At 36.9% G+C, this 13,233-nt stretch overlaps 1 protein-coding gene across 5 annotated transcripts in view; it reads left to right on the plus strand.

Annotated features, from left to right (window-relative positions):
* Window positions 1-13,233, plus strand: part of LOC148280578 (uncharacterized) — a 91,183-nt gene that overhangs the window by 41,817 nt on the left and 36,133 nt on the right. For 4 of the 5 annotated variants that reach the window (XM_088228170.1, XM_088228171.1, XM_088228169.1 and 1 more), the window contains one exon: window positions 8,107-8,295. In XM_088228170.1, coding sequence (XP_088084296.1) covers window positions 8,130-8,295 — 166 coding nt within the window. In that variant the 5' untranslated portion in view covers window positions 8,107-8,129. Of the gene's footprint in view, window positions 1-3,175; window positions 3,284-8,106; window positions 8,296-13,233 lie in introns of those variants that run through there. The other variant, XM_088228173.1, reaches the window with a different exon arrangement.

The following is a 13,233-nucleotide window of genomic DNA, read 5'->3' on the forward strand; positions in this document are numbered from 1 at the left end:
ATTAAAAAAAGTATGTTTTTACACTAGAATATTTTACAGTCCCTAGACTGGCACCTGAAACGTAAGACTCAACATTTTACCTTCATGTAACAAAAATTTTCAAGGTACGCTGAGATTTGTATACCAATGCAGTGCCTTATGCACCATCAGATAAGGACATCGAATGATGATGATGATGATTTTTCATTCACAAACGTAATTTAACTTTCTAGATAAAATTGAAGATATAATACGGACCCAGGGTTCTATTTCGCACGCAGAACTATATACTTAATCCACCTGGACTCTAGAAAATGTAAGATTAAGCGAGGGAGTATCTTCGAAAATTTCAAATTTTAAAATGTTAATATAGACGATATTATAGTAACATCAGCATTCATGATAATTTATAGTAACAATTCGCAATACGCTCAATGAAAGCATCCACCCCTTTCCCGAAACTGTTCATAAAGACTTGTGTATTTTTTCAGTTTCGTATATCACTATCAATTTTTTAAAACTAATTAACCGAAAATTTAATATTTCTTTACAATCAAACCGCGGAAATAACAAAACAAAGAAGCTTTAAAAGCTTTCATTGTACCCCTCACTGCAGTATTGTCAATTTGTAATCAATCAATGCACTATCACCTTTTTCTAATTTCCTAGTATGACAGTAAAAGAATACAGTGTTAGTTCCAAATTGAGACCGCAGCAATACGCTCAGTAAAAAAAAAACAAATAATGTTTCGAGCAAAGGGATTTGATGAAAATTCGCTGAAAAATATTTCCCGGTCGCTGTATAAGATATTGTCCTGTGAAATAAGTTTTTTTTTTTCATAATTTTACCCCTAAAAGAGTTTTATGAACAGTTTCTTAATTGTATAAATAATAATTTATGGTGTATGCTTTATTGTTCAACAATGCAGTCTCCTATGTACCTATTAGTTGCAGATAAGGAAAGATAACGTTAAGCCAGTTTTACAAAAATAATTAAATAAAAAATATTAAGATTCCCAGAATCGTTTTCCCTCTCTAATGACTAAAATCCAGCCTTTCTACAAACATTTTGGACACACTCGAAACATTGCTGTTGTCCAGTAAGTCAAATAATTCAGCCAAATGAATTTCACCCACAACGATAAAGGTTTCGTCTCTTATATTTCACTAAAGTCAACAGATTTTTTTAAATCTTGAATGAATTTGAATCGGTCTGTGGTCCTGTGGCTAGAGTTGCGGACTCGCGGATCAGAGGTCCGAAGTTCTAACCCCGCTCTAAGTCAACTTTTTTCAAATTTGCTTATAGTGAGTTATTTACGACCCGTTGATAAGCCCCCCCCCCCCCTTTTAATATTTTTCTTTAAATTACAAGACCGCTCTTATTTTTAAGGCAAGATCTATAGGCTTTATAGATCCCGCCGCGCCTGCACCTATCTTGCACTTTGTGTAAAGTGATCACTTGAACCAGCCAATGACGGGTCATGAGCCCTGTAAATGCCTAGCTATACGTGTGCCCTTCTCAAAATAGTTTTCTCTCTGTTGCAATAAATTTTAAATAAGTACGCAGCGCTGCGCCGGTTAACAGTCAAAACTACAGTTCGCATCCGCGCTAACTCTCCCGTGTGGCCGTGTATCAGTTGGTGAGTTGTTAGTTGATCAGTTGGTTCCAGTCCCGAGTCCCCAGTCCCCAGTCCCGTCTCGAAATAAACCACTGTTAATCAGCAGAGCCATTAGCCTCATTATCATGACCCCACCAGACTTCTCCACGCACTGGGTGACTACTGACTTATACCGGCTAAACACTGCCACGGAACAGGCAGATCCGCGGAAACGTAACACCGAAACTTTACAAGCACAGCGATGCTAACTACATTTTTATCAAATACTTCTGCTATTCTTGCGATGAGTTGAACGGTCTGCGTGACATGGTGGAATTATTGTTAGTTCAAAGCAAGTAATCTGTTGGAATGTTTTGTAAATACAATATGGAAATGATGCTCTTTTTTTAAATTCAATTAATTTATTAAAAATATAACATATACATTACAAACATATATTCAATACGTACATATTATAAATAAGAAAAAAAAATACACGAAAGAGATTCGTGTCAAAGTAGTAGGAGAATCCTTCTCCGGAAAACCCCTTCGGATACATGGAACAGATCGATCATTTCTATATTTATAAGTTTCAATTTTATTGGCGCAAAATGGCATTTATTTTTCATAGTGTGAAAATACGGATTTTGATTTCACTTACCATGCACACGTGGTTCTTAGGGTGTTAAAGCTACCACACCGGTCGATCGATTGTCGTTTTGGCCGACCGACGAACACCGGTAGACAAAACATTGATCAATCATCGATCGACGATCGACGACGGACCGACCGTCGGTCGATGATTGATCGATCAGTTTGGTGTAGTAGGAACTGTCGACCGACGTTGACCGATCTCGATATTATGTGCATCCCCAGTTTCATCCACCTTCACTTGTATAATTCGATTATCCCTATTTTCAACTTGACCAGATTTGATTTATCTGATAAAGTCTTTTTTAGTCATTTTCGTTGCTATTTACTCTCATATCCCTATATTTATTTTTTAAATCAGGGTTTTTTAAACCTTTTTGAATGAGCGTCTTCTTTTAAATCTATCTACCCACCACGACCTCAACCCTTTTACTCGTATGTTCGCGATTTTGAATGACATCGCCGGTATATCGAGGCCGTATTATTATTGATCAAGTGCATTTTTTGCGTCTCAAAAATAGAACTCGGTTGAAAAAAATGTTAAAAAATAAACAGACAGTATTCTAAGTTTTAGTGTAGGACCTGAAGCCCTCGCTTTTTACTTTAGGTACCTTGCTCGCGATTATGACCCCTCGAGCGAGGCTTTGTGACCCCCTGGAAGGTCGCGATCCGCAGGTTGAGAAAAGCCGCTTCGAGTAACAAAACGTTAAACGCAAAAATTAGGACGGTGTTAGCTTCATTTTGATTATTTAAATGTTCTTCGCCAGATGACTCGTGGAACAAAATGTATATCAGAATCTTTTGTGCCGTTTAATATTAAGTACATATTATCAATATTGATAAATCGACCGCAGGTGTTGGGTGCAAGACAATGTGTGTTGACTGTTGATATGACTGTAAATATGACTGTGTGACCTTAGATACCTACCTGCTGCCGGCCGCCTGCCACCTGCCACCGGACGCACTCCACTGCGCGATAACCGCCGTCCGCAGGCGTAGTCGCAGTCGACGCGAGTGTTAGCGCATGGATACCTCGCGGTCTTGAGATGTGGAATGTATAACTTTACATAATTGTACTGTATTTATAACATGTTCGCCTCGTTGTTAGCGCATCGGGCCAACGTTCGTGAGTTCCCAGGTTCATGAATTCCCGGCGAGGTCGACTACAAGTGTGTCTTTTTAAAAGGCGTATTTTCACCGCAACATTTCTTATTTCCTGGACTAGCATCTAAAGCGCAGTCTCCATACTCCATATTATAAAACAAATAATTGAGATACGCCGCATGTGTGTACCGGTACCGATGCATTTGGTTTTAGAGATATCGAGTGGATTTACGTATCTTTGATATGGAGTACAACTCTACAATCTGGGCTCCTCATTATTCTAGGCACCAATATTGTATTGAAAAGGTCCAAAATAAGTTTTTACGGTTTATAAATTTTAAATTAGGTGTTGGTATTGAATATTTAAATTATGATTTGTTACTGTTTATTTTGAAATTATTAAGACTAAGTGACAGGAGAGTTATAACTGATTTATTAAATTTATATAAAATAATCCATTCCATGTTTGACACCCCTGCACTTTTATCACTAATTAGTTTTAATGTACCAAAAAGGACAACTCGGCAAACCTACCAATACTGTGGCAACAATACTTCGACATCATATGGTAAAAATGCAGTCATCAATAGACTTCACTCTCTAGGCAATAAGTACCAGGACATTGGTGACTCATTTCACATGAAATTTATTACATATAGAACGGCTCTTCTTCTTTATTTTATTGGTAATAGTTCTAGGTAACTATTTGTTACTTTTGTTAAAAATTTGTTTTAAACTTCTTTATTAGTGTTTTTTTTTTCTTTTTTCGTCTCTTTTCTTAATTATTTTATAAGTAAAAAATATTTCTCTTTATCATTTTTTTTACATCATTATATATTTTTATACATAAACATATACTATTTACCTAAATATTAGTTTTCAATAATAATACATATATATATATATTTTTTTAATGTTATTCAAAATTTGCTTCTTAGTTATTTTTTTAATTGGTTCAAAGTATTTCTAATACCAAATTATCTTTTTTCATCCATAATTCTACAACTGGTAATATTTTATTATTTTATATAGTTTATATTTCTTAGACTTTCTAAATTAATCATATTGTTTTAAATGCTCTGTATTACTTATAATTATGCTTACATGTATGTATATTTAATTGTATTTGTAACTAATATGTAAAAGGCACTAAGTGCCGTTTATTTCAATAAAATAAAATAAAATATAATTTATTAACGAACGTTCTGTTTCATACCCTCGAAAACGTGAACATAGAATATAGGACGCTATTCGAGTCTGTTATTATTCGACTTCTTCTTGCGGTGCCTTGTCAGGTTCCACCGACGCCGACGTTGGGGATCACTACGGCGAAAGCATCTCCGTCCTGGGCCCCGATTACAATGGGAAGTTCGACTGTCTATAAAATAAAATAAAAAATAATGTACAAAATTGTGTATATTTGTACGAATTTTTTAAATATTTTCATCGGTATCATGTAATTGAACATGTTTAGGAAAAAAATAATTGCACATTCTATTTTTCACACATACAACTTAATTTTACTTTGTAGATAAAATTGAAGATAACCGTTAACTTCCCATTGTAATCGGGGCCTTGTGCTACTCTTATATTCCGCAGCCAGGACTAATTAAACTTTTATTTAACATCAAAACATCCATTAAGGAAAAATAAGAAGAATTCAAGTTGAAATGAATACATTAATAGTTGTACGGATAGATGAAGCTGACCTTAAAGTCACGATTTATTATCGATACCTATTAATATCTTCCAAGTGACGGCATTGATTGAGTCAGTGTTATGGTGAACCGCATTCAGCTTTTCATTTCATTATTTTACTTGCGCCGATGTCAATTCACTCTCGCTTCTAGAATGATTCAACATGTTTCAATAATAACTGTTCAACTAATTATATTTGAAACAACAGCCGATTTGAACAATACAGTATTAAAAGATTCCAAATGTTGCCTGCGCGGAACGGCTTAATCGGGATTTTAACTTGTTGTCATTTTATTTGGCCTTTGATTTGTATAAAACTGCGAACAAACGAACAAAAACACAATTAGTTTGTAGGTAATTTATGCAAATCAAAAGATAAAAAAAGCATCGGCCGGTTGGGCAAAATGTCCTAGTACTGTGCTGCATCAATTTTAATTTCACGTTACCGACGAAGAAAATATTATAAAGAACTGCCACAGAAGTTTGGACTGCATTTGTCGAGTTGGCTTAGCTGGCCTCACCCGGAGACAGCTGGAAGTGCCGCAAGCCTACTCCGTATTGCAGAAAGTGGACGCAGTGGCAAATACAAACGCAAATAGTCGAAATAGTCATTTGAACAAATGGTAGTTAGTCAAACGGCGCGCGTTGGCGTCTAGAATATTTTATTTAGTAAAGAGTTCGAGTGACTTAAATCGTATCATGAGACAGAATAGAACTTTAGCTCTGCGGGAAATTGGATACGAAAAAGGTTTTCTTGAGCGCGGTAAAAATTATTGTGCGCGGCATTAGATTGTACGGCAAAGTTTCTTGAAAATGTACGAAAAAAAGGAATAACCCGCTAAGCCTCTATTTAGAGCAGTGTTTCCCAGCCTTCTTTATGCCATGCCCCACCGTAGTATTTTCAAAAGTCAGATGCCCCAGCGGCATCTTTTTTAAGTAAACAGCGTGTAAATTTTCAAATCATATTGTAATGTGTTTGTAAACATATAAACCCCCGAAACTGAAATGATTACAAAACACAAATTGAAACTGTAATTAAGTACCTAGAATAAAATTAAAATGAAAACAAAAATAAAACACGAATGGCAATTGAATTTGAGTAATTCATTATTAAATTCAGTTACTCTTGCCACAAAGAAATTTGATGCCCGTGTCTACCTTAGTTAATTTCAGTCTTAGGTCCCCTCCATGCCTCTATTAGTTATATCCAATCGATTTCGTTTTTCAATGAGTAAATCGCTTATGGCGCTAAAACCACATTCTACCAAATAAGATGAGGAAAAGGGTATTAATAATTTTCTGGCATTCAAAGTAATATTAGAATATTTTGTGTTAGTTTCTTCGCAAATCCATGCCATTATTCCTACATCCTGCGCAGTTTTTGTGTATTCAGATAATTATTGAAATTGTAACGGGTTTCACTATATTTTAAGTACAATTTGGCGTATATTTCAATTTTGTCCATCTCAGGCATTTTTTTGTATGACCAATGAGTATTCCCCTTTATATGTGGAATGCCGACGTGTCTCATCTCTGAGGCGTTATGCCCCACCGTGGGAAACACTGATTTAGAGGCTTGTCAGCAGGTGAGATAGAGGGGATATGGAAGGAGGTAATGAAAAATACACCACAACACCCAGATCAATTGAGAAAAAATCTTTCTTGGAACTTTTTCTTGCAACTGGCGAGAATCGAACCCGCGACGCCAGTTTCACAGTCGGTCGTCTAACCGACTGCGCCACGGCGCCAAATAAAAACGCACTAATTCGAACGACGTCGCTGGTTCATATGAACCAACCGAGGTTTTCTTGTTATTTGAATTATTTAATACCAAAAACACGTACGATATTTGCTCAAAGAAATTTCTCTTTTATGGCCCCGAGAGTGTTCAATGTCCCGGATGAACATATTAAGTTCTCCAAAAAGAAAACCATTAAGAGAAGTGTACAAGTTCGGATTTTGTCTAAGGGAAGAGACCGAGACCATTGCGGAAGACTCCCGCGAGATATTGCATACATTTATTTACTATTTATTTACTATTATGTCCAGATGTTTATTAAAATATATGTTTATGTAATAATTTCTAATTTTAATTTTTGGTATTGTTTAATAATATGCATGCTTCCACTTTCCATTGTGTTGTATCCGACTCGACCAGGGCTCTCGGCCTCGTAGAGTTAGGGATACGTTAATAATAGTAATATATAAGTAATATACGTATATATTTGTATAAATATATTTTTTCAAATGTCAATAAATGGCTCTGACATTCGAATTTCAAAGCTCTTTAAACAATACTATCAATATATTAATATAGCAAGCTTCGCTCAAAAGCAATATAGTGTTATTGCACCGAGAGGTTTGGTCGGTTGGACAGTTCTTTCAAAACCACAAACAGCTTAAATACGCTTAAAGTCAATATAACCAAGTGGATTGCTGCATAGGACTACATATGATGTACTCCAGGCTATGCGGTGAATCCAACACAAAATATATTTCTAATTTCTCCTCGATGCTTAGTGTATTTTGATATATATATATAGTGTATACCTTCATCATTACTATGTTCTATTGCAAACCAGTAAATTCACAATTTGTTAGCCTTAGAACAGACTATTGTCTAGTTGGGCGACAAATTGTTGATTGCAAATATAAAAATAAAAAAACTCAATATATGTAAATTGTTTCGTCTCGTTTCTCTTCTCTTCGATATATATACATATGTATGCGTGTATGTAAATCTTAATAATAAATAAATAAATATGGTTTGAAACTCAATTTCCCGTCCAACATTTATTTATCACAGTGTATTTATCAAGGTCCCAGACGTCGCGAGCCGTTCGCGTTATTCAACAAAATAGAATTATCATTATTATATAACAATCTCATTTTGTCGCGTTCACGAGTGAAATGCACTCGGGTGTCGGGTGCACTTATCTATATTGAGAAACAATTTATCGTCGTTACGGTATCTATTAAGATACTCGAGATGGAAATCTAAAGCATCTCGTTTTATTCGTCAGTTTGTCAGAATGAAAGAGAAGCGTATTGACTCGGTGTCTCTCCTCGTCCGCAGGTGCGCTAGTGCGGGGCGCCGCCATGCTGCGCGCGGCGCTGTCGCTGCTGTCCGGGGGCAGCTATGAGGACATGGCGGGCTGCCTGGCCGACTGCAGCGGCCGCGGCGAGTGCCTCAACGGCACCTGCTACTGCGAGATCCGCTACTCGGGGGACGCGTGCGGCGGGCCCAACCTGCCCTACCACAGAGGTGAGGAATCAACTTTTTTTATATTTTTAATATAGGAGTTGCTCATTTTTAGCTTGGCTTATTATGCACAAGTTGACTTGAATTGACTGCTGAAGGTATGTTCCTTCTAATTACTCTGACCAGGTGAGGTGTGAGGATTGTTAAGGAACTTCTCCGCTTTGCTTTAGGAAGAGGAAACCACAGAAAACTCATTCGGGAGAAGCCGGACTATGGACAGTCATCGACAGACCTTCCGCTCCACTTCGAGAGCATTCGGCATTTTGTGTCCTATTTTAATTTATTTCAACAATTACCTTTACTATTTTTACCATGTATGATATTACCTCATGCGATAAGTCCTTATGACCTGTTATTGTTACGGTATCTTCTAGGTCCTCGTCCAGACTTCCACCTCGCGCCTCTAGCTGCATTCGCTCTAAGCTAAAAATAGAAAGATGCATCAACAAATGAGGGACATCTTGGGGTGTCTCGTCATCACATAGACAGCTATTGATTTCTGAGAGTTTCTAAGAGTTTAAAACGGTGAAGATAGCTCATAAAACCTCCGGGGCCTGTGAGGATTTGAGTCAGTTCGTAGCCAACTTGCGGCGTTTTCCTGAATTCTCAAAGGCATGAAAGATTGTTGGATAAAAAAATTTAGTTACCTGTCCAGTAGTTTCACTTAAATACCGGTCGTCCCAGAGCTCGAGAGTTCTGCTTCTTATTTTCTTTTTGCAAAACTTAAAGGAAATCTGGCAAAATCAGGAACTGTTTGTTGTTGTTCTCGAGCCTTTTCATCTGCTTTTTCATTGCCTCGAATTCCGCAGTGGCCTCTTATCCATCCGATATCCACATTCTGTGATCTAGATTTTAACAACAACAACAACAAACCATCACGCCGATTCCCCGCAAGGGTAGGCAGAGGGGATAGAATGCCACAACACTCTATCTTTGCATACAAATCTCGCTTCCTCTACATTCATACATCTTATCATGCTCGCGCGCCGATTATTCCGACTTTTGACATGTCGATCTTCGAGTATTTGTTGGATTCGGTCATGCCATGTCTTTCTCGGTCTTCCTCTATTTCTGCATCCATCAACATTCGCATTGTAAATATTCTTAGCCGTTCTTTCGCTGTCTATTCGCTCTACATGTCCAAACCAGCGCTGACTCCTTTCTTGATTTTGTCGATAATGCTTGTCTCGGCCTTACATAATGTACGGATCTCAACATTGTTTTACCACACATTCGCCTGAGAGATCGCATTTCGACAGCATTCAGCCTAGTTTAGATTTTAGGATTTTAGTTTTTGTATATTTGTATAAATGTCCATGATAAGAGGGTTGACTGAATTTCGATCAGCTATTGCTTAGACCCCTGATTTACAATCTGTCAAAACCGTTATTTGCTTCCACCGGTTTGGCGAAGACTCGACTACTGGATAATATATCATAAGCAAAAATATTATCAGATTGTCGTTCGGGCGTTCAAGCTATAACGGATACTCGGTCGGTAAATCCATTCATTGTAGATATTCAGAGTAAAATTAAGCACCTAAAAATAAGAGGGATGAACATTCAAATATGCTGGATAAGAGGGCATGCTGGTATCGTAGGAAATGAGAGAGCGGATGAACGAGCAAGAGCCGTAACTTGTAAAAGAACGGCACCTTTCTTTTCAGAATTTCCCCTTAGCTTTGCTAAACGCTGTATAAAACAAAATACGCAACTGCGTTGGGAGGATCATTACCGCGCTTCTTCTACAGGTAAAATCACTAAACCCAACGCTGGCTGATGCAGCAAACTTCCATCGTCATCACCAAAGTATTTTCGAAACGACCCAAATCTTCACCGGACACGGAGCTATGAGAAGTTACCTATATAGGTTTAAATTAAGGAATGATGACTATTGTCCATGCGATGATATTTCTTCACAGAGTATCGAACATCTGTTATTTCAGTGCCCATTTTTCAGTTTGCAACGATATAATCTTGAAGCAGAATGCAGGAAAGATGGAATATCCTTAACATATATCCACACTAGTTAAAAGTAGTTATCACGCGCCATTGTTCTTGAACTTTGCAACAATGGTGATTGGACTCCTAAAGGTAATAAACCAAAATCAGTGATCGAACATCCCATTTCCAAGACAAACAAAAACGATTTTTTCCGAGTACCTTAGCCTTGTACATGACACGTAAGGTTACTAAATACAGGGGTCCAAATATATATAAAAAAATAATATATATATATATATATATATAATCTATCATAAGCATTAACTTTGTGGTCAAATGTTGCGAGCAAATCCCACCGTACGCCTTGGCCATAGTGCGCTAAAATATAAAACCAACGCGCTGACAGGACACATGCCCGCGTGCTCGGCGGGTATGTATGATATTATGTAAAGGTGTATAGTGGGATTTGCGTGTTACTATGATCAATGTCCCGACGAAACCGGTAGACAGAAAAGTCTATTTAGCGGTATTTAATAATGGATAATCATCAGTTATTGGCGATCTCCCGTGTCTTCGTATTCTGATGTTTGGAACTAAAATTTAGACCTTGAAAATGAAATATAATTGTGGTTTTTGTGCTCTAGCAGTATTATTTCCAGTAAATTACACGATGCCGATGGCTGGATATTAGGTGCTGATAAAAAGACTTAAATTGTTCCAACGTTTACTGCACTTTGCTGATTTGGGAATATATCGTCGCCGCTTAGACATAAGTCACATATGCCATTCCAAGCGTAAAATTATGTTCTTTAAGAGGCAAACCACCGAGGTAACTTAGTTAGAAAAAAGTTGCATAAATCCAAATCATTTGTTTTTTACTGTGATTTATATTGAAACAAAAAAAAAACACGCAAAAAATACTCCTTTTAATAAAAATTATTTTTAAACATATACCGTGAATTTCTCGTCCTCCAATCCACCAATTTAGTTGAGGCTCTTGGGCTTACGCGATACTAAAATATGAATAAACCAGTAAAAATTACTCGACACTCCGGCGATGGTCTAAATTACCTTATTCTCTACCTCTGCACTCTGCATTCTGCATGTCGCAATAGCAACTCCGACACGAATGTACGACGTGTGGACGGGGTCTACGTTCAAGGCGCACGGAAGGAATGCGGTTGTGTTTTGACGCTGCCCGGTTGAGTTCGATAAAAATTGGAGCCTCGATATCCAAGAATACATTCGTGAATACCGACCAGCTAATTTCTATCGGTACTCCACCGGACAGTGTCACAACTCACTACCGCATTACTTCCACGCGCCTCGACGTAGACCCCGACTGTACGTAAGTGATTCTAATACATAAAGGGAAAGTTTTTTTGTATCTCCATACGGAGACGGTACAAACTAATACCGATATTTTTGTACGAAACTGTTTATATTTGTACGAAAATTCTAAGTATCTTCGCCGTTTACCTTCAATTTATTCTACTTTTCATAGTGAAAACTTAATTTAACTTTGTAGATAAAATTGAAGATAAATTTTAACCTTTCATTAGAATACGAACCCCAGGGTTACAAAAGAGTTTAAATTAAAATAATTTAAGTATAAGGTAATAACACTTGTATGAATTATAGTTTTCTACAAATGTATACAATAAAAACTGGTACACTCATTATTTCCGATTAATTACACATAAGTTTAAGTACTAGTAATTTGTACCGTGTCGCAGTCGGCAGTAGGCACATTTCTATTCGTTTTTGTAGTATGTAGGTCTGGGAACCATGTTGTGCACTGTGTACATAGGACAAACAGTGCGCACAGCAAAGAAAAGGATCGACGAACACAAAAGAGCGTGTAAACGTCGGCGGCCTCCGTGGTGTAGTGGTCAAGACGCTCGACTCACACATGAAAGGTTCAGGGGTTCGATTCCCGGTGAGAACTCAAACATTAAAATGTGATTTTTCTCAAGCCTGGGTTTTTTGTGATGTAATTCACCACTGTAATTAGGCCTCCTGGCCTGTTGTGGTGCAAAAATAAATAAATAAATAAACTTGGGCACCCTGACAAATCTGCAATAGCGGGACATTTTTTTGCCTTCGAACCGAAAATTTGACATAAATCCAGTAATTACAGTGCACGAATAATGAATGAGGCAATTGAAATAAACATACCCACAAATAACATAAGACGATAGGCTTAAATTAAACTGAACATGGTTCCCGGCACTGCATACTACAAAAACGAACAGAAATGTGCCTACTGCCAACTGCGACTCGGTTCTTATTTTTTCAATAATTTTATAGCTGGTAATAAATCTTTTATATTGTTTTATACTTTATTAATTTGTAAAATAATAGTTTTGTTTTGAATGCTCTGTATTACTTATAATTATACTTACATGTATGTATATTTAACTGTATTTGTAACTAATATGTAAAAGGCACGAAGGTGCCATTTATTTTTAAAAAATAAAAATAAATTATGTATTTTTTGTATATTTTATTTGGCTGATATAATTAAGCTAATACGGCCATTTTAAACTGATGTAAATAAAATTCCATATCAAAATAGTCCGGTTTGAGGATTTCAATTAATATGCCCCACTAAAATAATCACGTGATATGGTGTTATATTATATTTTGTATGCATAACACATACCGAGCAATGTTTATCGGACTCGGATATATTATTATTATTATCTGCACGTATTAAGTTTCCGAACAGTCTCGCGCCCGCGTTCATCCGCCGTTGTCAAGTTTGGCTCAGAAATAGCAAATTACCTTGTTCGACTTTCTGCATTTGACATGAATGTTTCCTATTGTTTTCTCGTACAGAGCGCGCTGCATTCTGCATTGGAACATTGGAACACGAAATGCGACGTATATCATTCATTTGTCGGGACAACGAGTATCAGTCCTACGCTTCGCTTGCCCAGGAATATGATGAAATATTGCCAAAAATCATATTTCAAATAAATGTTTTGTTTTGATT

The sequence above is a fragment of the Micrasema longulum genome, unplaced genomic scaffold (genome assembly GCF_059751315.1).
Source record: "Micrasema longulum isolate JH-2025_06_02 unplaced genomic scaffold, ASM5975131v1 h1tg000567l, whole genome shotgun sequence".
NCBI classification, from domain to species: domain Eukaryota; kingdom Metazoa; phylum Arthropoda; class Insecta; order Trichoptera; family Brachycentridae; genus Micrasema; species Micrasema longulum.